The sequence below is a fragment of the Dendrobium catenatum genome, unplaced genomic scaffold (assembly GCF_001605985.2).
Source record: "Dendrobium catenatum unplaced genomic scaffold, ASM160598v2 original_scaffold_86555, whole genome shotgun sequence".
In the NCBI taxonomy this organism is placed as follows: domain Eukaryota; kingdom Viridiplantae; phylum Streptophyta; class Magnoliopsida; order Asparagales; family Orchidaceae; genus Dendrobium; species Dendrobium catenatum.
The window spans coordinates 341,478-364,686 of NW_021404996.1; the positions used below are offsets into that span (position 1 = coordinate 341,478).

Below are 23,209 nucleotides of genomic sequence, written 5' to 3' on the forward strand. Positions count from 1 at the left end.
AGGAAGGTGAAATTTTTTAGGAGGAGCCTAAGTTAATGAATTTAGGAGAAAAATAATTTTCTTGGAATTCACATGCATGAAAATAAATTTTGATATTTACATATAGTAAAATCTTATATATTCATTTATGTAATAACAAAATTTTAAATTACATAAAAAATTTATTATTTTTAAACTTTTTAAAATAAAATATTTCCTTTAAAACATATATTTTGATATGATTGGCATACAAAAAATATTGTATAAGTAAATATCAAAATTTAAACTTTATTTAAGAATTATATTATATGTATTTCTCTCAATTTTAATTTTAAGAGGGGGAATTTTAAACATATTAGCTAATTTTTAGTGAATTAAATACATTTTTTATAATATATCCATACGTTTATGAACAAAGAATGATACCTACATTCTAGAAAGTGATTATAATCTCTCCAACCAATAAAAGAAAAATATTCTTCTATGGTGAAGTGTGTGTCGCCCCTCCATACAACTCTTTTTCCCTTTTTATTTTGAGTTAGAATGCCAAAGTGTGTGCCTCTCGGACTTTTGTTAGTTATAATAGACCCTTTTTTTACTATAATTAAATGCATTATTGATTTTGTAACATATATTAGAGAAGAAACTCTAAGGTTTTTGGTGGCTTAGTTTTTTACCAACCCAAGAGGATTGGGTGATCCTCTTAAACCCTTCATTTTGGTGAGAAAAGTTTAATTTTCTTGCATTCATTTTGTATTACAAACTTCTTTAGTGCATTCTTGTGCTTTTAATCCACCCTATAAAAATTCCAAAACCTATTGTCCTCCCTCAAATTATATGTTTAATCCCAATTGCTAGTGTCAAACAAGACCTATTACTTTACGATACTAGTTTGTTCCTACTTGTATTTGACCAACGTAAACCTCATAAAACCCCACCATAATCTCCAAATTATTAGCCAACATCTCATAACTCAGTAGCACAAAATTTTATGGGGTTATTTTAGTCAACATCTTAGAGAACAAATCAGCAGTAGTTTTAATTTTTGTTTGTTATTTTAGCCCAATAACCTTAACCTATTTCTATTCTCATATAAAATCCAAAAACATGAAAAATCAGAACATCACCATAAAACCGCAAAACTTTAAAATATCATCTAAGAACTTTCCTTGATTTCTAAGTGAAATTTATGAAATCATCCTAATTTATAAACAAACACATAAAAATCCCCAACCTTGGTATGTTCTGGATAAAACTTATCTATATCCCTTTCATAGCACATTTGAACTACTTAATCCTCCCAAAATCATACCAAACTCTCCATAATTAATTTAAATATCCTCACTTTCAAATCAAGTCCAAGTTTACTTGATTTGGATAATTGGAGAGGAACATCCATTAGGTAGAAGTTGGAGATCCTTTTTTTTTTTTACAAATTATAAGAATTATGGATACCACTCAAACTCCTTCAGCCTTATTCCAACCTTGAAATTAACTCCTCCAAATTAGCCTTGACTCTTCTTAATTCATCTTAGAAGAGTCCACTCAAAACCCTCCCTCCTCAAAATCCACCAATTGATCACATCAGTGATCTAAATTTCAGTACCAACACTCATCATCAACATCTCCTTTAAGAAACCATTTCCTCCCACTTCAGCTCCGTTGATCTACCATATGTGTTATTTTTTTAGTAAAAATAAATAAATTTTATAAATTATGTACTATTAGAAAGAATATACTGAAAATTAGGTTGTGTGCAAGGATATATATAATAATGAGAGTATTCATGTTTGTAAAGGCTATTGTATTTCATGTTGGTAGGGGATTATTCATTCTAAAAGGAATCCAACATTATTTTTCACAAAAATATTTTCATAAATAGAGTAAGTCAAAGAAATTAATGACTATTATAATCATTGAATGCATTTTAATGGAGGCTTAATTTTGTTCTACAATAACTTGTCTATGGCATAGTCTATTCTTTTTCAAGTCTCATGTCCATAGTTTCAAGCTTAAAATTAATAAAGATGGCCTTTCAACATTCTTCTCCTTTCCAAGTGAGGGAGAGGACATTATGGCTAGTAGAACATTTTCAATGGAATTTCTATTAATTAGTCATCAATTTTAGAGGCCCGCAATTCCTTCTCTAATGACTACCCTATGAGCCTTCACTCCTTGTCCATGGAAGGACATTGCATCCTCTGCCACTCCATCCTACAAGATATTGATGATTCTGTCAAACTAATTCAAGTTCTTTCCGTAATTACTTATAACTTTATCACCAATCTGCCAATAAATATTCAAGGAATCGTTTTTTCATCATGTATCAAAATTCTTTGTTGTTATCAGCCTGATTTGTTATGACATTATAGTATCTATGTTTGTTTGTTTTTTATGACATTTTGAGATTTATTTTACTTTTTTATGAAAATATTGTCATATTGTGTATGTGTGGAGAAATTATTCTGTGCAGAGATCGGACACAGAACTCCATCCGAAGATCAACCAGAACGCGCCACGTCAATAATACTAATGCACGGTATTGAGCAATACCGAGCCGCAATACTGAGCACATGGTGATGTGGCACATTCTGGTTGATCTCTAGACGACATTCGACTTTCGTACATAATAATTTTTCGTATGTGTGAGGGTCACACCCTTTTTATTGTGATAAGGGGTAATAGTTGTTGTATGGGGAATGTTGTATGATTAGAGAAGTTTAAATAAGAAAATTAATTAAGAAAAATTACATTAATAATTATGACTATTACCTTAATGAAAGCATGTTCTTTTTCTTAGTTCATTTATATAATTATATGTCTATTGTGTATCAATTGTACTTGTAATCTTTTGTGTGAAATCTGCTTTGAAAAATATCTTATAAGACATTAGCTTTTAAAATATAAATGCTTAGTATAAGGGAGATGGTTATTAACTTATTATCCAAATCATGATCTTGTAAAGAGCTCCTTATTAAATATTTGTCATCATCAAAATGAGAAAGATTGTTAAACTCATGAGTCCAAAAAGATTTAATTAATTTTTTATGATCAGTATTATATTCTAGGGTCGTCAAGTGGGTCGGGTATTCCTATCCTGTTTATTAAGTGGGTAAAATTCAGGTTGACCCGCCAACTTAATTTTGACCCAAAAAAAGATCCGTTTAATATTTTTTTCCCTAAAACTCTATATAATCTTCTTATTTTAAACTAATTAACTTAAAATTTATGGTTGTAAAGTTGATAAAAAAATTAATGAAAATGGGTTATCGGTTGGGTTCAAATTGCTAGCGAGTCGGGTTCAATTTGATAGGATTCAGGTCAAGTCAACTTCGGGTTGAACCCGAACTCGACCCGTTGACCCATTTTTACACCGCTATTATTTGCTCTTATACGATTTAGGTTTGTTACATCATTTATGTATTTTGTGATTTGGTAATTATTTGCTCTTAACATCTTGTGGTATAGTGATAAAATCTATGATTTGAATTTCTAGAGATAAAATAGTTAAATATCCCCACCTCTAATGAGCATATTTTAAACAATAAGACACCCCATAATAGTTATTCTTAACCTAGGAAATTCCTAAATTGGGTGGATGATAGCTTTATTTGATAGATGGCAAAGCGCATGCCAAGCAAAATTATGAGATTTTTTTTCTTTAGTGTCACCTCCTATTGTTAGTCTCATTATCACACTTCTTGAAGCTTAATTCATACCCTTCTACTTAGCAACTCTCACCTTGCTCTTCATCACTTGATGCCATCTCAAAAGCCATTTGGGCATTTTCTCATCTCAATGCTTTCAAGCAATGACTCTCATATTTACAACTTCACATTTTACTTGGTGGGACAATGGCTCCATTTAGCCACTACAAAAGAAAAAAAATCACAGTGGGGTTGTATCATTGCAGAAGCACATCTCAATCTCTTTCAAGTGGCGACTGAATTCAAGGACTCTCATGGATTTCTCTGCTCTTGAAGTGATCCATTCCACCAGCTGTGAAATAATGAACCTCATTCCCAAGTGATATCCAACTACACCCTGTTTCCTTTCTTAGCTTTCGCTCTCTCATTTCCACCCTCATTTCCCTTGTCTCTTCCTGCATTCCACTTTTAGATTACATATTTGCACTGAGGATATAAGAAGCAGAGTCACCTGGTGCTAGATTGATCAACCGTGTCGAAGTAAGCTTGCTGAAACTCCGATCGCCGCAAAACTTGCAGGCATTTACCAAACTCCTCCAAAGCAGAGGTTCATCTCGAAATTCACTATATTTGATCAACTTCATTGCTTGTTCCAGATCCCCCTTCTTCCCAATAGGTCCACAAGGCAAACAAGGTGCTCAAGTGTAGGTTTGATACCATAATTTTCTTTCAAACTTTGGAAAATTCTGATACCATCATCTAAATAGCCTGAATAGCTACAAGCTTGCAAAATGGATGCCATAGTGCTCTCATCTGGTTGTACTCTTTCTATAATCATTTTTTCATAAAGTAACAAAGCTTCCAGACCTTCACCATGAGTTGCATGAGCTGATATTATGGCATTCCATGTGATAATATCACACTTGATCATTTCATGGAACTTAGCAGATGCTTCTCCAATGCATCCACACTTTCCATACATAGAAATTACTGCATTTCCAGCGGCAACATCTTCATCAAAACATGTCTTAATCCCATAAGCATGGAAAGCTTTTCCATGGGCAGCCAGCGACTGATCTGCTGATAAGCACAAAAGCTTAGTATAGGTTATATCATCTGGTTTCAGTCTAGTTGACCTAAGCTTACTAAACATAACCATTATATCATCTTCAGCTCCAAATGTTTTCAAAGATCCATCTAAAATAACATTGAAGGATGCTATGCTGGAGTTCCGAAGACTATTGAAAACTGCCCTGGCTTCTTTTGCTCTCCCAAATTTAGTATATGCATCAGTAAGAGCAGTAGAAACAAAATCATCTGAGGCATACCCAAGCTTACAAACACAAGTATGAATATGAGAAGCCATTTTATGATCTTAGTACTGAGAACAGACATCAAGCACTATACTCAAATAACTAGAATCAAAACCAAGACCCAGTTCAAAAATCTTGGCAAACCCATCAAATATCCCATCTTTGAATATGCTCTTCACAAGAATGGGAAGAATGGCAGTCCAGGAGACCAGATCCTATCTCTCATTGTACCAAACATTTTCTCTACATCTGTTGTCAATTCATGCTCCCCATACATCTTAATAAGGGAATTTCCTATATAAATCTCACATAAAGCACCACATTTAATGGCTACACCATGAATCTGTCTTCCTTCATTTATACTTATACTTCCATCACAAGCACCTATAGTGTTTGTGAATGTATATTCGTTGGGCTGAAGACCAGTTTCTAGCAGATATATGAACGTTAGATTGACTTCACCCAATTTTTATTCTTCTTGCAATCCAAGATTAATGAATTCAAGCACCAGATATGAATATCATCCATTTCCCTAAACAAAAACTCCATATCTTCAATTCGGCCATTACTCGCATACATGGAAGCTAAAGAAGTGCCAACAGCAACATTGTTCTCAATGCCTATTTTAGTAGCCAAAGCATGGACCTGCTCCCCAATACCTAGGTCATCTTCCACTAAGTGCAAAATACAAGAGCAAGTGTGCTCATTGAGCTTCTCACCAGACTCGTGCATTTTAACAAAGTTCTAAATAGATTATCAAAGTCATGGATGGAAGAATATCCATTAATGAGGGAAGTCCAGGAAATGGTGTTTCTAATGGGCATTTCATCGAATACCTGATACGCAGACTCTACTATACAGAACTTTGAGTACATGTTGATGAGGTTGTTGCCATAGAATGTGTCGAGAACCCTAGCCAATTTTATGAGGAAAGCATGTATGGAGAGGCCCAAGCTGAGATATTTTAGTTCGATAGATGTTTGGAGGAGATGGAGCCAGTCTTGCTGGAGATTGAATTGTCCAACAGATTGCGAGTTTGTTCGGTGGAGAGAAGTTTGATGTGTAGAAGGAAATGTCTTTGGCGTTAGAAAGTGGATTGATGAGATTTTAGGGTTTCTAGGGCTTGGGTTTGATGAAGGAGAGGAGGGGAGAGCAGGTTGAAGGAAAAGAGAAGGGGGGTTGGGGGAGAAGTAAAGACATAGATTATGAGGAGTTTGGTTAAAGAACTCATGTCTTCATAATTCTTCATATGAAGAGATGTGAAATTCTGACGTAGTGTCGACCGTTAAGATATGAAGGCGGTATGATTTACTACAACAAAATTTCTTTGCATTTATACAATTTTTTTATTTTTATTTTTTTAGAATTAGGCTAATTATAAGAATTCACACATATCACTTATGTAAGTCTTGAATATAAGACCTCTTAGTTGATAATAAAAAATTCTAACTTGCAAATCAAGATGAGTTGCATATTAATTTGATTTTAAATTCATGCCTCCTATTTGATGTACAGAATCATTGAAGAAGGAAAAGCAAAACAACTTAAAATAAAAAAAATAAAATTTAAAAGGTTGTAATTTTTAAAAATATTTCATATCTCATCTCTTCCTACAATAGTAACTATGTATATAACATAACAATAGAATTTTCTAGAAAGTTATAGAAAATATGTACAAGACATGTATATTATTCCTAAGATGCACGGCATCATGCTCTCTTAGTATCTGAAGAATTCAGAGCATTATTTGGAAAGTTGGTTGTTTGATAGGGTGAGTTGGCCAAGGTTTAGACGATATCTTGGATTTGATGGTGTGGGCACTAGGCACGGGCAATAAAGGCAGGCTCACGAATTTCGAGTGGGTTGGACGCCAAGCATGGGATCGAGCAAGAAGTGTAGACGAGCATGAGACCGAACTGGGACGAGGGTCAGACATGGGTCGCACGATCTAGAGCATTATTTGAGGGGAACCTCAAGCAGGTCGGACCAAAAGTCGCATGCAAAAAGAGAAGGTGAATATGGTTGCGTGCTGGAGCGAAGGTGAGCTATGAGCAGTTTGGTTTGCGGATACTAGTCGCATACTTGAGCAAAGGGAAGCTGCGGGTTATTTGGTATGTGAGCACTGGTCGCGTGCTAGAGGGGATCCACAAGTGATTAGGTCTGTAGTCGCGCATGGAAGCGGATGCAGAGCTAATTATGTGTTGGAGCGGGGAGGTCAAATTGTCAGTATGTTTGCCAATAGTGGGGACTAATTCACTGGTATGGTTGTTGGCTAATGTACCCGATAAGAACTTTACTCCAATCATCATCGTCGAGGGAACTTATGAAGTTTTCTATTTTTAACGAGCCTAAGTGAAGCAACGCCTGCAGAAGAGGCAAAAAAGAAATGAAAACATATATAATGCAAGTTATTTGTAAAAATTAGCAATCAAAAGTCTTCCTTCTCTAAGTAAGAAAACTATATATATGAGGCTTAGGCGGATGCATCCACCAAGCCAGTAATTTCTAAAGGATGAAACGACAAAAGTGCTTTCGTACTAACAGAATGAAAATGCAATGCTAAATAAAACAGAACGATGCTGAATAACAACTAAGAATAAAATGATAACATAGTCTGGAGGTGACGTTAAACTATGATGCTCCGCATTAGATCTTTCCTGCTAAAAAAGAGCTGTTCAACGTAACAATTGGTGCTTCATCAGGTGGATGATACGGGGTGATATCCACAACATTGAATGTAGACGAAGTATTATAGTTGGTGGGCAAGTCTACTATATAAGCATTGTCATTTGTCTTCTTTAACACTGGTATTGGACCAATTTTGTGACGATTTTTAGAATAGGTTCCGGGAGTGATTCGTTCACACCTCAACGGCACCATTACCAAATCTCCTGGAGAAAAAATTATCTCACGCTTGTGCTGGTCGACGGTCTGCTTGTTTTTACTGATAGATTCAGTTATCTTGTTGCGGATGACCTTGAGTATGGTGGAAAACTGGTCTGTTAGAGACACAACAGCTGTACTCTTGCATTTGGGAAGCATGAAAACATCAACAATGTGATTAGGAGTCTTAGTATAAACTATGTTAAAGGGGCACTTATTTGTAGATCGATTAGACATCGAATTATAAGCAAATTCAGCTTGAGCCAAGAGGTCATCCCAAGATTTCACATGCTCCTGTACCAAGTAGCGAAGCATATTGCTCAAGGTTCAATTGACGACTTCGATTTGGCCATCTGTTTGAGGGTGATATGCCAAACTCAATTGGATGTCTGTGTTTAGTCGTTTCCACAATTCTCTCGAGAAGTGGCTGATAAATTTTACATCTCGATTGGAAGTAAGACTTCTTGGAATGTCATATAGCCTAATAATTTCCCTGAGAAATATTTGGCAATATTTAAAGCATCAAATGTTTTCTTGCAGGCAATGAAGTGAGCCATTTTTTTAAAATCTATCAACCACCACCAAGATTGAATCATTGCCCCGCTTGGTACGTGGTATCCCAAGCATAAAGTCTAAACTTAAATCCTCCCATATGGTGTCTGGAACTGGCAATGGTAAATATAAACCAGTGTTGTTGTTGCCTCCTTTGAAGCTTTGGCAAATACTACACCGCTCTACAAATCGCATAGCGTCCTTACGTAGTTGAGGCCAATATAAACGGGTTTGGAGCTGAGCTATGGTGTTGTTGCAACCAACATGTGCAGCAAGGCCTCCACTATGAATCTCTTGAATCAGTTGATGCCTATACGACGAATCAGGAATACATAATAGATTATTTTTAAAAAGGTAACCATGTCAAATGCAAAAATCACCTTAGGAGCCGTTCTGTAAGTAAGCATGCCAAATATACTGAAAATCTTTATCTTCAGTATGCAATTCCTTAAGGCAATCAACTCCTGTTAGCTCAATTTGAAGCTGGATAAGGAGAGCATTGCAACGACTGAGAGCATCAGCTACTCTGTTTTCTGCACCCATCTTGTGTTTGAGAACAAATGTAAAACGTTACAAATAGAGTATCCAACAAGCATGCATGAGATTAATCGACTTATGACTATTAATAAATTGCAACGCTTTATGATCGCTCCAAAGAACAAATGTAATGCCCTAAGATCTAACTTGAAAAGAATTTCAATCAATCCATTAAAACCATTAATCATTTATCAGAGCTATCTATAGTCTTCAATCAATAACAAATAGTCTAACAAAATTCTATAATTTAAAACATCAATGTACAATTCTATTCATATCCCAAAAGATCATATATAATACTCAGGTCCTACACAATGATCACATGAAATGAAATCTATCCTGTCCTGAGTACAAAAGAATCACTATAACCAAAAAGAACAAAAACCTAAGGATTCCTGATCAACCTCAATCTCCTGCTCCCTTGCCCTGACTTAAAAATATTAACCATATATAATGAGCTTCAAAAAGCCCAGCAGGTCACCAAAAACCTACAACTGAAATGAAAGCACGGTACTGAAATAATATGCATGTCAATCAATCAAATTCGTAACAGTCAGTTACACATGATCAGTGAATCTATGAAGCAGATACGGACATCAGTAATCAATGCATGATCGATACAATCCATAATCATCGGTAAAATAATCGATAAATAGTAGGAAGAAATCCATAACACTAAATCTCGGAAGAATCCGGTCAAATCGATAGAGAAAAATTATCGTCTCGATAATATCAGTTAAATCAACATCGTATCAATGAAATCAATCAAATCAATCATCTTTGGTCAATAATATCAATCGGTATGAAATCATATAAAACAATTAAACCAATACATCGCAAGAACGGTTAAAATCAAATCAATACAGTAAAACCTATTCAATATTGATCAATGAATCACATGCAGCAGTTCAATACAGTGTATCAAAGAAGCGATAGGATCAATGAATCAATATTATTAATGTCCATAGTATCAATGAATCAATACAATATCAATATCCATATCAATATCAGTATCTATGTACAGTGACACGTACAATATGCATTATCAATGAATCGACAATAACAGTAAACCCATAAATCCATCAGTAAATCCATTCGTCAATAAATCAATCCAATACATTAAATCCGTCGATATCAATAAATCTATAAATCTGTAATGAGATCATAAAGACAATTCTGTACACATGCAATTCAATACAATAGTCTTACTGAATAACTACAATCACTAACTATTAAGGCGTTTTTCGATATCGATGTATCATTGTGTCGTTATATCCGTTGGCTCAATAAGAGTCGTCACTCTGTGCCCGTCGGCCGTCCGTCGGCATAAACTCCTTATGACTCCCAATTATTGTATCTATGATCAACAGAGGATAACACCAAACCCTTTATAAAGGAAAGCCCGTCGGCCCACCATCCTGTACAAGGCAAATCAATCTTCAACCAACGGTTCAACCAGTTTTCACTTGTCTTTCAGTAACATTAACAATAATTCAATCATATAATCACATTTATATGCATATCATAAATGCATTGGAATCAATAAACATGATTTGGCTCAATTTAGAAAACTCCTTAAAATTTCGTACAGTCGATAGAATTCCAAACAGAGTTAAAATACACAATTTCAGAAAATTACCAAATTATCAGAAATCGAATAAAACAATGTTACAAAGCTTTACTTATACTGAAGCCTTAATTTCCAACAGCCAGATTATTTTCTATTCGATTCAAACCGCACAGAACTCAAAATATCCTGTAAAAACTTTCCAGAAAATACTCAAAATATGTAGAATCATTATCTCAAAAACATACCAAAAGTTACGCGGTAAAAATTTCGTTCACACAAAGTCATGCGCATTTTTCTGTAACGGAAACACAAAACTGAGCAGAAAAGTACCAAAACTCAAAATTTTCGAAATAAAAAATAGGATTCGAATTCCTTACTGTGAGACTAACAAATCTTCTAAAAGTGGCGACGGATGAAAAGCGCTCCGCGGCCTCCGAAAACAAGCTTTTCCTTCCTTTTTCTTCTCTTTCTCTCTCCTACCTTCTCTTTCTCTCTTCTACCTTCTCTTTCTCTCTCTTCAAATGATTCAAAATATCTCAATCCGATATATATCCATTCAGATCGTCCTGGACGATCCAAATTCGTCCCGGGATGATTTGCCCTCTCGACGAATTTCATACGTACGTGTACAGTTTTCGTCCCTAGATGACTTGCTCTCTGGACGAATTTCATCCCGACTCTTACAGGTTCGTACAATGATCCAGGCAGATTCTTCATAATTTTCTTCAGTTCATCCCGTACTAAAGCCAGTTCGTCCGGACTAACAGCACTAAAAAAAATCAGCTTCGGAGGGGTTTTACAACAAAATCTTGATGCAACAAGTAGTGTTCCCAGTGTTGAAGCGCTCTCACCACTGCATATAACTCCTGATCATAAATAGTCCATTGTTGTCAGAAATCACATAATTTCTCACTAAAGAACTCGATTGGATGACCCTCTTGATTTAATATAGTCCCTATACCTCACTGATGAAGTATCTATATGAACATGAAAAGTTTTGCTGAAGTTGGGGAGGGACAAGACAGGCGGCGCTGTAAGCATGGACATGATTGCTTCGAAGCTATTTTACTGTTCATTTGTCCATTGGAAGTGTTTGTGTTTCAAACAGTCCGTAATCAAACTGAACCCTTTAATGAATCTGCGATAAAATTTAGCCAAACCATGGAAGCTTCTAATGTCAGAAAAAGAATTAGGTACCGGCCAATTAGCAATGGCTGCAACCTTGCGTTGGTCCACCAAAACACCATCGGCTGAAATTATGAATCCCAAAAAATAGACATTTGAAAAAACAAACTGACACTTGGATTCATTTAAATAGAGTTTGTTTTGTTTCAATGTTTCAAAAATGGCTGTCAGATGCTTGATGTGATCATCCAAATTTAAGCTATAAACTAAGATGTCATCAAAATAGGCAACATAATTTGTTAAGGAAAGGTTTTAAAATTTTATTCATTAATCTCATGAATGTAGAAGGTGCATTGCACAAACCAAATGGGAGAACTCTCCATTCAAATAGCTCTTGCCACATTTTGAAAGAAGTTTTCCACTCGTCACCTGGTTTAATTCTTATTTGATGATAGCCATTTTGGATATCCAACTTTGAAAAGATTGAGTCACTCACCAAATTTTCCAGCAGCTCTTCGACCCGCATAACATGAAATCAAAAGTTTATTGTTATTCCATTGATTGCGCGGCTGCCATACACAACCTCCACTTACCATCCTTCTTCGGTACAAGCAACGCCGGCACAGTGCAATGACTCAAACTTAGTTGATTCAACTATTTTTCCAGCAATTAATCAACCATTTGCTACATGATTTCCTGCTCTTTAGGATTCGTTCAATAGTGAGGAATGTTTGGCAGCACTGACCCTGGGATAAAATCAATTTGATGTTGTAGTGCCCTGAGTGGAGGCAAAGTATGTGGCATTATTTCTGGTAGAATTTCTTTAAATTTTTAAATAAATTGCTGAATAACTGCAGGAGTGCCTTGAGAATTAATATTCTCACTTTGTTCCTTAACCACCAAAGCCAATAAAATAGAAGTTTCCTTCTATGCATACAATAAGGCTGATCCCGTGACTAGTTGCATAGTAGATTTTTCACTAGATACTGAAAAGCTGTCGGATTGTTGGGATATTAGTTTCAGCCTTTTTCCCTTCCAATCTAGAGAATATGTATTAGCTCTTCCGTCATAAATAACACCTTCATCGAACTTCCACACGGTCGGCCCAAAATTAAGTGACATACATCCATGTCTACTACATCACATAAGATCTCACAAATATAGTGCTTCCCGATTGAGAAAGTGAGGCGACACATTTCTGTAACTGAAATATCCATTCCCTTCTTTACCCAACTTATCTTGTATGGGTGAGGATTTTTTGTGGTTTTCAATTACAAAGCTTGCACCATAGATCGAGACACGACATTCTCGATGCACCCATTGTCAATCAAAAGTTGACACACCTTGCCCTTAACAGTACACTTGGTCCTAAAAATAGTATTGCGTTGAGAATTATTTGGTTGCCATCGAGCTAATAGCAGCCATTCTATAACACAAATAAGTTGTTCTCCTTCATCCCCAACTATATCTTCTGGTTCTTCTTCCTTATTATTTTCGGAATGTTCTCCCTCCTCATCAGCCTCAACCTCGAGAAGCTGAATTTATTGTCTCTGCGAGCATTCGTTTGACTTGTGACCTTGTTGGAAGCAACGAAAACATTTGATAGTAGACGATCTGGCATATGGATTTTCTTTAAATGGTACTTTGGCCTTTGGCTGACCCTTTGGATCTACTGGCGTAGATGTCTGCACAATAGGCTATGGCAAAGAAGGTGTTTGTTTGTTAGTAATTGTAGTTCTAAAAGTGTCATTAAACTATTTTGAATAAGACCTTCTAGTTGGTTGATGTCAGGAATGCCTAGGAAGTTGGATTTCAGCCTTGAGCACGAATTGACAGCCTGTGGCAACGTCCAAACTGAATTAAGCTCAAGTTTATCTTGGATGGACTCTTTCAAACCCCCGATATAACATGCAACCAATTGATTATGCCATGATGCCAAGCTCTGATACCAAAGCTGAAGCAACGCTTGTGGAAGAAGCAGAAAAGAATGGAAAACAGAGACATAATGCAAGTCATTTATAGAAATTAGCAATCTAAAGTCTTCCTTCTCTAAGCAAGAAAACTATATATATGAGGCTTAGGCAGTTGCAGCCACCAAGCCACTACATTCTAAAGGAAGAAACAACAAAAGTGCTTTCGTACTAATAGAATGAAAATTCAATGCTAAATAAAACAGAACGATGCTGAATAACAACTAAGAATAAAATGATAAGATAGTCTGGAGGTGAAGTTAAACTATGATGCTCCGCATCAAATCTCCCCTGCTGAAAAAGGGCTGTTCAACGTAACAGTTGGTGCTTCATCAGGTGGATGATACGGGATGATGTCTGCAACATTGAAGGTATATGAAGTATTTAGTCGGCGGGCATGTCTACGACATAAGCATTATTGTTTATCTTCTTTAACATTGGTATTGGACCAATTTTGTTATGACTAAGTTTATAATAGGTTCTGGGTGCGATTCGTTCACGCCTCAACCGCGCCATTATCAAATCTCTTGGAGAAAAATTTTGCTCATGGCTGTGCTGGTTGACGGCCTGCTTGTATTTACTGTTAGATTCATTTATCTTGTCGCAGACGTCCTTTAGTATGGTGGAAAACTGGTCTGTTAGAGACGCAGCAACGGTACTCTTGCATTTGGGAAGCATGGCAATGTCGACAATGTGATTAGGAGTCTTAGTATAAACTATATTAAAGGGGCACTTACTTGTAGATCGATTATACATTGAATTATAAGCAAATTCAACTTGAGCCAAGAGGTCATCCCAATATTTCACATGCTCCTATACCAAGCAGCGAAGCATATTGCCTAACGTTCAATTGACAGCTTCGGTTTGGCCATCTGTTTAAGGGTGATATGCCTAGCTCAATTGGATGTTTGTGTTTAGTTGTTTCCATAATTCTCTCCACAAGTGGCTGATAAATTTTACATCTTGATCGGAAGTAAGACTTCTTGGTCTGATATCAACTAATGTTGGTACGATGTTTGAACGTGGACTGTGGGCCGCACAATCTTAAGTTGTACCGGAGGGGAATCGTGGCCGAGCAAGTCTGACCACAGGTTACATGCAGGAGCGAAGGTGGAGGTGGTTGCATGCTCGAGTGAAGGGGAGCCACATGATGTTTGTTCTGCGGGTACTAATTGCATGCCAGAACGGATTGAGGGGAGATACATGTGGTTTGGTCTACATGTATTTGTTGCATGTTAAATCGGACGGGAGCCACGGGCAGTTTGATCTATGGGTCTCGCATGGCAGTGGAGGCAGAGCCAGTTATATGCGAAAGCAGAGGAGGCTGATTTTCCGGAATGGTTGTCAACAATGGGGGTTGGTTCGTCGGTATGGTTGTTGGCTGATATATGTGGTCAGAACTTTGACTCATATTATCATCATCAAGTACACTTTTTAAGTTCGTCATTCTTAATGAGTCTAAGCTTGAATTCTAATTGATGTAAATCATTGAAGAAGGAGAAGTAAAATTGCTCAAAAGAAAAAAAATGTAATTCTAAAAGTATTTATATCTCTTCTCTTTCTACTATACTAGTTATAAAATAGCAATAAAACTTTCCACAAAGTTCTAGAAAATTGATACAAAACACATGCATAATATTCCGAAGATGCACCACATCACTATTTCTTTTTTTTTTAATATATATTTTTAAGAGTCAAAATAGATATCCACTACAATATTAGGCTTATGAAGGCATTCTGGACGTGGGTAAAAGATGTACTGAGTTCCTTGGGGAGAGAGTGCTACAGATGCTGAGTTAGAAAAGCAACAAAATGCGCATGAGCAAATTTTTTTTTTTTTTTGACCCGTCTCATAAATAAAGATGAAAGTATTAATTTCTTAGGATTTATAAATATAAAGAATAAATGAGGGGATGCATGTAAGGAATTAATGTTTTATATTCTATTATTCTTTGAAGGGAGTTAACCATCACAAGTTGCTACATAAAGTTAATGAGAACTTATATAAGTCTAATGAACATACTCATTCACATCCCATCATATTTAAGTTTGTAAGTCAAATTAATATGACTCGCATACATAACAAGTCATACCATGTTGAATTATGATACACAGAGCTCAATATCAAAGTTTTGGAGATATTTTTTCTGAATTAAACTAGACCATAAAGCTTCTAATTAACTTCTAGAAAACATAAAAAATACTCATCCATAAATTTCTATTATTTTCATTTATCATCAAAATGTATATACAATAATTATATATTATAATGCTTGTCTATTGATCATAACAGAGCAAGTAAATAACTAGTCATGATTGTACCCAAATTTAGAAAGTATATTTACAGACTCAGTCATATCAGATCCTGAATCCTCAAGTATTCAACTGGCTATTTTCCTTTTCCCAAATCTGAAACAGAGAACAAAATAGGTGTGAGGCAATACGAACTTTTATTTTATCCAGTGAACGTACGCTCCTCTACGTTCGTATCTAGGCAAAAAAAGCGCAATACCGAGTACCGAGTTGTACCGAGTTTTTTAAAAAAACTCGGTATTGCACTGTTTTGATCTAAAACCGAACGTAGAGGAGCGTACATTAATTCACTGGATGTAATAAAAGTTCGAGGCAACACAGCTCAACAGGTTATACCCATTTATCTAAAATTTAATAATTTATTTATCGTGCATTTAATTGAATTTAAAGGCATTTTATAAGAAATTTATTCTATTAGACATAATTTTAATTTCATATAACTCAAATAAGGCAAATTATACTCTAAAAATAAATAAACAAATACTTCATATATTATATACATTTGAAATATGAAAATTTAATTGATCGTATTGCACGAACCTTTTCATATTGTGCGAAATTTAGGTGCTATTTAGTTAACTAAAAATGAAATGCAACGAAAAAATAATACTTTGGAGTTGTTTAGATAAGTTAGCATAAATTTAAAAATCAAAATACAGTTTTAATACCCATATTTTAATATAATATAAGTATTAAAATATAAATTAAATAAATATTTAAATTTAAATTATATATATATATACAGGTCGTCGTCGCACCGCCGTGGGTCAAGGGCATCCGAGTGCCGGCAATGGAAAGTGAGAGAGAGCGGAAGGAGCACCCTCCATCTCTCTTTTGGTGCCAAGCAAGAACGAGGAACCCTAACCCCTGTATGTATATTCCTCAAATGAAATCCTAAAACCCTACAAACTGAAGCAAGAGTCCTAAATCCCATCGGCGGCGAGGGCCTGAATGTTTTCGTGCAAAAAGGTTCGAATTTTATCTCCTTTCTTGCTCTTCCTCCCGTTGAAATCCTACGCGAAACCTCCATGCTGTTTATCATTGCAAACAATTGAAAGTCTCTCGTATTTTTCGAAGCCTCATCTCCTCCGTGAAACATGCCTTGAATTTAGCAGGCAGTTCTCTTGTTCTGCTGCTCCTATCTACATGAAACTTCTTCTGGACAACGTAGTACACGGTATTGGCAGTCTAGAAGACATGGAGATCAGACTCGAACAAATGAACATGAGGGTTACCCCTGACCTAGCCACCAAAGTCATCCATTCTTGCAAAATCCTTTCTGCATCAACCAGTATTGGCAGTGGCAGAAGCAGGAGCAGAAGGCTTCTGCGTTTTTTCATTTGGTGTCTTCGCAGCAGAGATGAGGACTTTGGGGTCGATGTTTTCAACTGTGCAATCCGGGCATTCACTGAGATGAAGGATCTAACTGCCATGGCGATATCCATTTCTGAGCTTCAGAAGATGGGATGCAGGATGGATGCCGAAACCTTTGTCATGGTAACTGACACTCTTGTTAAGGCCGGCAAGGTGGATGAGGCTATTCTGTTGTTCAGGAACGTGGTGGAGAAGAAGATGCCATATGAAGGGGATAATTTGCCTTGCATCACAGCAATTGTCCATGCCCTTTGCAGCAAAGGGTATGCAAGGAAGGCTGAAGGTGTTGTTCGCCGTTACAGGGACAAGCTACAGGAGGAGAACATTGGAACCATTTACCGGAGCCTTCTTCATGGATGGTGCATTTATGGGAATGTAAAGGAAGCCCAAAGGATTTCAAAGGAGATGAAATCAATTGGGATTAATCTTGGTTTATCATCCTACAATGACCTTCTTCGCTGCATTTGTAATCGAAATCTTAAGTTCAATCCATCTGGACTTGTCTCAGAAGCAACTGATTTGATGATGGCCATGAGATCATCTGGTGTCACCCCAACCACTGTTAGTTTCAACATTTTGTTATCTTGTTTAACCAGAGCTCGTAGGGTGAAGGAAGCTTGCGATATCCTTTCTTCAATGATGCATGGAGAGGTGAAATCTTCCCCAGATCAGGTAACATATTATCTAGTCCTCAAAGTCCTGTATTTGACAAATAGGATTACTAAAGGCAATAGAATTTTGGATAAGTTGATTAGTAATGGAGTAATGGTTGAAGCTCGGTTCTTTCATTGCTTGATTGGCATTCTTTGTGGAATCGAAAATGTAAACTGCGCTGTAGAAATGTTTGAGAAGATGAAAAGTCAATGTAGGGAGAACTTAGGACCAACATATGATTTATTGATTGAGAAGCTTTGCAGAAATGGAAACTTTGATTTAGGAAAACATTTTTATGATGAGGCAATAGAGAATGGTGTTGTACTCAAAATTTCAAGTGATTTACTGGATCCCTTGAAGACCCAAGTGTTTAAGCCAGCAAGATCACAAGAAAAGATCATCCTGGGTGAATATAAGGGCAAGGTACTTCTTAGACGTAGAAGAGTGATTGAAACCACACGCACTCTTCTCCACGCAGCTCACCTTCCCTTTCGTTTCTGGGCGGAAGCACTTCAAACATCAAATTACCTCATCAATCGACTCCCAACCTCTGCTCTAAACTCCAAAATCCCATACTCTCTTCTTCACGGTCGTTCTCCCAACTACGAACACCTCAAGTGCTTCGGCTGTCTCTGCTTTCCCTGGCTTCAACCTTATACACCTCACAAACTTACCCCTCGATCTCTTCCATGCATATTTCTGGGTTACTCTCCTCATCATAAGGGCTACCGCTGCTTTCATCTTCCCACCAACAAACTTTACATATCAAGACACGTCAAATTCCTAGAACAACAGTTCACTTTCTCTTCAACTTCACCACCTCCCATACAGTCCCCCAGAGCTTACATCCCTCCATCCCTTCTTCTTCCTACATCCACCCTAACCACACCAGCTAATCAACCATCCCTCAACACTCCTACTCCATCCACTACATCATCCTCTCCTAATCTTCCTCCTGAACCTCAGGACATACCTTCCTCCTCTCATCCCGAACCCAGAGCACACCCACCCACCGCACATCCCATGGAAACAAGATCTAAAACTGGCCACTCTAGACCCAAGAAAATCTATGATCTACTTGCTGTTGAAGATATCTCCTCTACCCCGTCCAACTACAAGGCTGCTGCCATCCATCCTCACTGGCAAGAAGCCATGTCATTGGAAATAGAAGCTCTTCACAACCAACACACATGGACTCTTACTCCACCGCCTCTAGACGCCCCTGTGCTTGGATGTCGGTGGACATACAAAACCAAGACAAAACCAGATGGCACTCTCGACAGACATAAAGCCCGGCTGGTGGCGCAAGGCCATACCCAACAATATGGCATTAACTACAAGGATACATTTAGTCCCGTGGCTAAAATGCCCACAATTCGGATATTGTTGATCATCGCACTCCAAAGACATTGGCCTCTATTACAATTTGATGTCAACAATGCATTTCTCCATGGTGATCTCAAGGAGGAAGTCTATATGCAGCAACCACCCGGCTTCATAGATCCAGCTCGTCCCAATCACGTCTGCAAACTTCACAAGGCCCTCTACGGCTTGAAACAGGCTCCTCGATAGTGGTTCCACAAGCTGACAGGTTTTCTCGTCAAATTCGGGTTCTGTTTCAGCCGTGCCGACTCCTCCATGATGGTCTACAGTCACGGCCCTACACAGCTTTATATAATCATCTATGTGGATGATCTATTGCTGACTGGTAATCACCAGCCCACCATTGACCTCCTACTCCAAGGACTACATGCCACATTTAATCTTCGACAAATGGGGCAAGCCAACTTGTTTCTTGGCATTCAAATCGCCTACACCAAGTCCGGAGCTTTTCTTCATCAATCCCATTATGCGCGGGACATCTTACTTGCATCGGGCCTTCAAGACTGTAAATCAGCCAGCACTCCTATCATCACGGCTGGACACTCTGCATCATCTAATCTCCAACCATATGATGATCCCAAACTTTACAGACAACTTGCAGGCTCACTGCACTATCTTACGATCACTCGTCCTGATCTCTCTTTCGCTGCCAATGTGATCTGCCAATCAATGCACAATCCCACGATCACTGACTTCCTCAAGCTCAAGCGGCTCATAAGATACATCAAGGGAACACAACATCTGGGACTTCCGATCTCTCCAGGCTCCCTTGAACTAACAGCCTATTGTGATGCTGACTGGGCAGCTAACACGACAGACCGAAAATCAATTTCGGGCTTCTGCACCTTTCTCGGATCGAACCTAGTCTCTTGGAGTGTGAAGAAATAAACTACGGTGGCAAAATCTTCAACTGAAGCAGAATACAGAGCTCTGTCATCTGCCCTCTCCGACGTGATCTGGTTAAGACGCCTGCTATCTGACTTCCATATTCCTCTCAATTTCCCCACTACGATGCTCTGTGATAACCTCTCGGCGCTAGCTCTAGCTCACAACCCTGTTTTCCACGCTAGAACGAAACATATCGAAGTGGATCATCATTTCATATGTGATCACATTCAAAAACAAACCGTGGTTGTCTCGCACGTCTCCTCAGATGAACAGCTCGCCGACATTCTCACCAAGCCGCTACCAGTCACCCGCTTCATCACTCTACGCAACAAACTGGGCATCAGTACACTAGATGCTCAGTTTGAGGGGGCATGTAAAGATAATATCAAAACTGCACATGGCTAAGGCCATTTCCACTACTCTGCCTTTTCTTCCCTCTCTCTCTCACCGTACGGATGTCACTTTATCTGACATCTAACAAACTCTAATGATGTTCCATTGGCTTATAAAAGCCTAGAGAGAGTATAATGAAATTAGGCTTTTAGACTCATGAAACACAGTTCATCGTCTTCCTCATTTTCTCTTCTATTCTGTTGCTGTTCTTCTCTAGTTTTCTTCATAAACATTCTTTTGTAGTCTTATTTTAGTAAATTTATAATTGAAATGAGTGTTTCAATGAGATTTTAGTCCAACATAAAAATAAATCAATCACTTAAAAACTTTATTTTGAAAAAGCCGTTGGGTCAACTCTCACACCACAGCCATAGATCTCCCATCAAACGGTCATAAAAGTACTCCAAAATGGCGGCAAATGGCAGTATAACTAACTGTTTATCTCCGATGGCCGTTAGTGTAACCGGCCGTGGTTCTTCTCGCGTTGTTCATCCTATTCAGGTCGGAGCTTTACTTTCTTTTGAGCATTTGGCCTCCTCGATCCAGGTACCTTTTTAATTTTTCTTTGATTAGATTGTCCAGTTTGGGTAATAAAGCTAGCGTTATTAAATTAATTTCTTTTTGTTTGAATTATGTGAAGATCTATGCCGATTTGAAGCTGTTGAAGGCCCAGTTATTGGTCGTCTCAGTTTTGTAGTCATTTCCACCATAGATTTTGTTTTTTTGGACAAGAAAAAGCCCAGCAATAGAGCTCTCTTACTGCTAGCTGTTCGTGCTTTTCAAAATTAAAAAAAGATTTCGATAGCAGCAGATCTCAGTAGTAGTGGAGATAGAGGTGTTAATCTTGGTCATATTAGTTATTGTCACTGTTTCTTAAATTCTTTAAGCTAATTATTTCTTTTGTTTGAATATTAGGAGGGATGGATCACTTCGAAGTGGATTCGGAAGTAGCTGAAGCCCTCACTGGCTTCCTCAACGACGACGACCCTTCTCTCCATTCCATTGACACACTCTTTCAAAACGACGACTTCATGGCCGGCTACATTCAACAGCAACCACCACCGCTTTTAGAGCAGCAGCCGCCACCACAGCTTTTTGAGCCAAATGTATATCCTACATTGGCTCCTGGCTGCAGTGCTCCTCCTCCTAGTTTGTCAGTTCAGAGTGTGGCAGCAAGGAAGCGGCGAATGCGGATCAGCGGGAAGACGCAGGAGCTTGCCCGACATATCCCCGGCGGCGTCAAGTTGAGCACTGCGGATATGTTTCAGTCTGCATATAAATACATAAAGTTTCTTGAAGCCCAGCTCGCTGTTCTTGAACTAACCACTCCCAGTGTGCAGGAATGCGGAAGTAGAAAGGAAGATGAATATTTGCATGCATTGTTAGCTTCTCTGACATTGCAAGAGAAGTTGGCAGTGCAAGGGATGTGCCTCGTGCCTTTATATGAGTTGCCTTAAGGAATCATGTATAGATCAATACCTTACACAGTACTTCAGCTTGTTTTTTACCTTTTAAACCATTATTTAGTTGTTGGGACTTTTTTTATTTTTTTGTAATTGTTGGGACTTTGTACAGAAGTTATTATTGATCAATTTAGTAGCTGGAAGCATTAAAATCATTCTTAGATTTTTCATATATATGCATCTCTTTCTATAATTCACCGCCTGAAGAGTTTAACATTAATAAATATGTTTAGCATTTATTATTATTATTATTATATTTAAGTTTAATAAATTTAGTTTAAAGTAAATATTTTGAGAGGTTATTTTGTTTGGAGTAAATTGAATGCAGATGAACTATTTTTTTTATTTGATTGGATGTATGCTAAGTAAAATCAGTGCATCATGAACTATTATTTAGTTGGTTTGTTGAGTGACTGCATAGTAAAGTAAAAATATTCTAATTTGATTAAAAATATTTAAATTTTAATTTCACATTAATAATTATAATTTTATGAGATTTTGAACATTTTATATACATTAATAAAATATATTGCTAGATAAACTATCATGACTTTGTACTTTTCAACAGATTAGCAGCATATCAGTTGAGAAAATATTACTAGATGAAATTCATAGCATGCCAACTCTTTTCAGTATAATAAAGCTTAATAGAGTTTAGTTAAAAACTATAATAAAAAAATTCAAAATATTAATAATGTCAAACCAAATAATTAATCAACACTCAACAAACTTTATGAAAATTATAACAGTATTGTTTGCATTCAAAAAGAAGTCCTCATTAATTCTCCTTATATATGTTATCATCACCCACGTAAGCATTCATGGCAAAAATATCTGCAATTATAAAACAATAATAATACAATTATAAAACAATAATAAAACTGATGAAATTGTTTAGGAATGTTCTAGTAGAAAGGGTTAAAAACACAACATACCAATTTCTTTCTTCTAATCCAAATGAATCATTTGATCAATTCCTTTCGCATCTATTGAGATTTTGATTCTATAGGTATGGAGAGAAAGGAATGAATCATTGTTGTGTTTTTGATAAGTTAAATTATCATATATAGCATCAATCGTTTCCTCTGAAAATCCTGAAATGCTAGATAACTATGTCATGAGCTCACTAAATATTTTTCTTTCCTTAGAAGCTTTTTTTTTTTTG

The 23,209-nt window shown here is 36.9% G+C and overlaps 4 protein-coding genes across 4 annotated transcripts; 3 read left to right on the plus strand and 1 right to left on the minus strand.

Annotated features, from left to right (window-relative positions):
* Window positions 1-5,001: 5,001 nt before the first annotated feature.
* LOC110116610 (pentatricopeptide repeat-containing protein At2g41080-like) lies at window positions 5,002-5,671 on the minus strand. Its single transcript, XM_020850271.1, has 2 exons — window positions 5,402-5,671; window positions 5,002-5,112 (listed from the first exon to the last, which is right to left on the minus strand). Exons 1-2 carry the CDS (start codon window positions 5,669-5,671, stop codon window positions 5,002-5,004), a joined length of 381 nt encoding a protein of 126 aa, XP_020705930.1.
* A 10,985-nt stretch (window positions 5,672-16,656) lies between these two features.
* LOC110116615 lies at window positions 16,657-19,489 on the plus strand. The gene is made up of 2 exons (XM_028691929.1): window positions 16,657-16,858; window positions 16,967-19,489. The coding sequence occupies exons 1-2, from the start codon at window positions 16,841-16,843 to the stop codon at window positions 19,487-19,489; spliced, it is 2,541 nt and encodes an 846-aa protein (XP_028547762.1). The 5' UTR covers window positions 16,657-16,840.
* Window positions 19,490-19,558: 69 nt separating this feature from the next.
* LOC114578593 (uncharacterized mitochondrial protein AtMg00810-like) lies at window positions 19,559-20,593 on the plus strand. Its single transcript, XM_028691930.1, has 2 exons — window positions 19,559-20,174; window positions 20,220-20,593. The coding sequence occupies exons 1-2, from the start codon at window positions 19,559-19,561 to the stop codon at window positions 20,591-20,593; spliced, it is 990 nt and encodes a 329-aa protein (XP_028547763.1).
* A 908-nt stretch (window positions 20,594-21,501) lies between these two features.
* LOC114578594 (transcription factor bHLH52-like) lies at window positions 21,502-22,038 on the plus strand. Its single transcript, XM_028691931.1, has one exon. The coding sequence runs from the start codon at window positions 21,502-21,504 to the stop codon at window positions 22,036-22,038; it is 537 nt and encodes a 178-aa protein (XP_028547764.1).
* The last annotated feature ends 1,171 nt before the right edge of the window (window positions 22,039-23,209 follow it).

What these genes read in the sequence shown, in the direction of transcription:
- LOC110116610 (XM_020850271.1), bottom strand. Translation starts at nt 5,671, where the DNA reads ATGCACGAGTCTGGTGAGAAGCTCAATGAGCACACTTGCTCTTGTATT. An exon ending in GCAAGAAGAATAAAAATTGG is followed by an intron (nt 5,113 to 5,401) that starts GTGAAGTCAATC and finishes ATTCTTGTGAAG; the next exon opens with AGCATATTCAAAGATGGGAT.
- LOC114578593 (XM_028691930.1), top strand. Translation starts at nt 19,559, where the DNA reads ATGGTCTACAGTCACGGCCCTACACAGCTTTATATAATCATCTATGTG. An exon ending in ATCGAACCTAGTCTCTTGGA is followed by an intron (nt 20,175 to 20,219) that starts GTGTGAAGAAAT and finishes CAACTGAAGCAG; the next exon opens with AATACAGAGCTCTGTCATCT.
- LOC114578594 (XM_028691931.1), top strand. Translation starts at nt 21,502, where the DNA reads ATGGATCACTTCGAAGTGGATTCGGAAGTAGCTGAAGCCCTCACTGGC.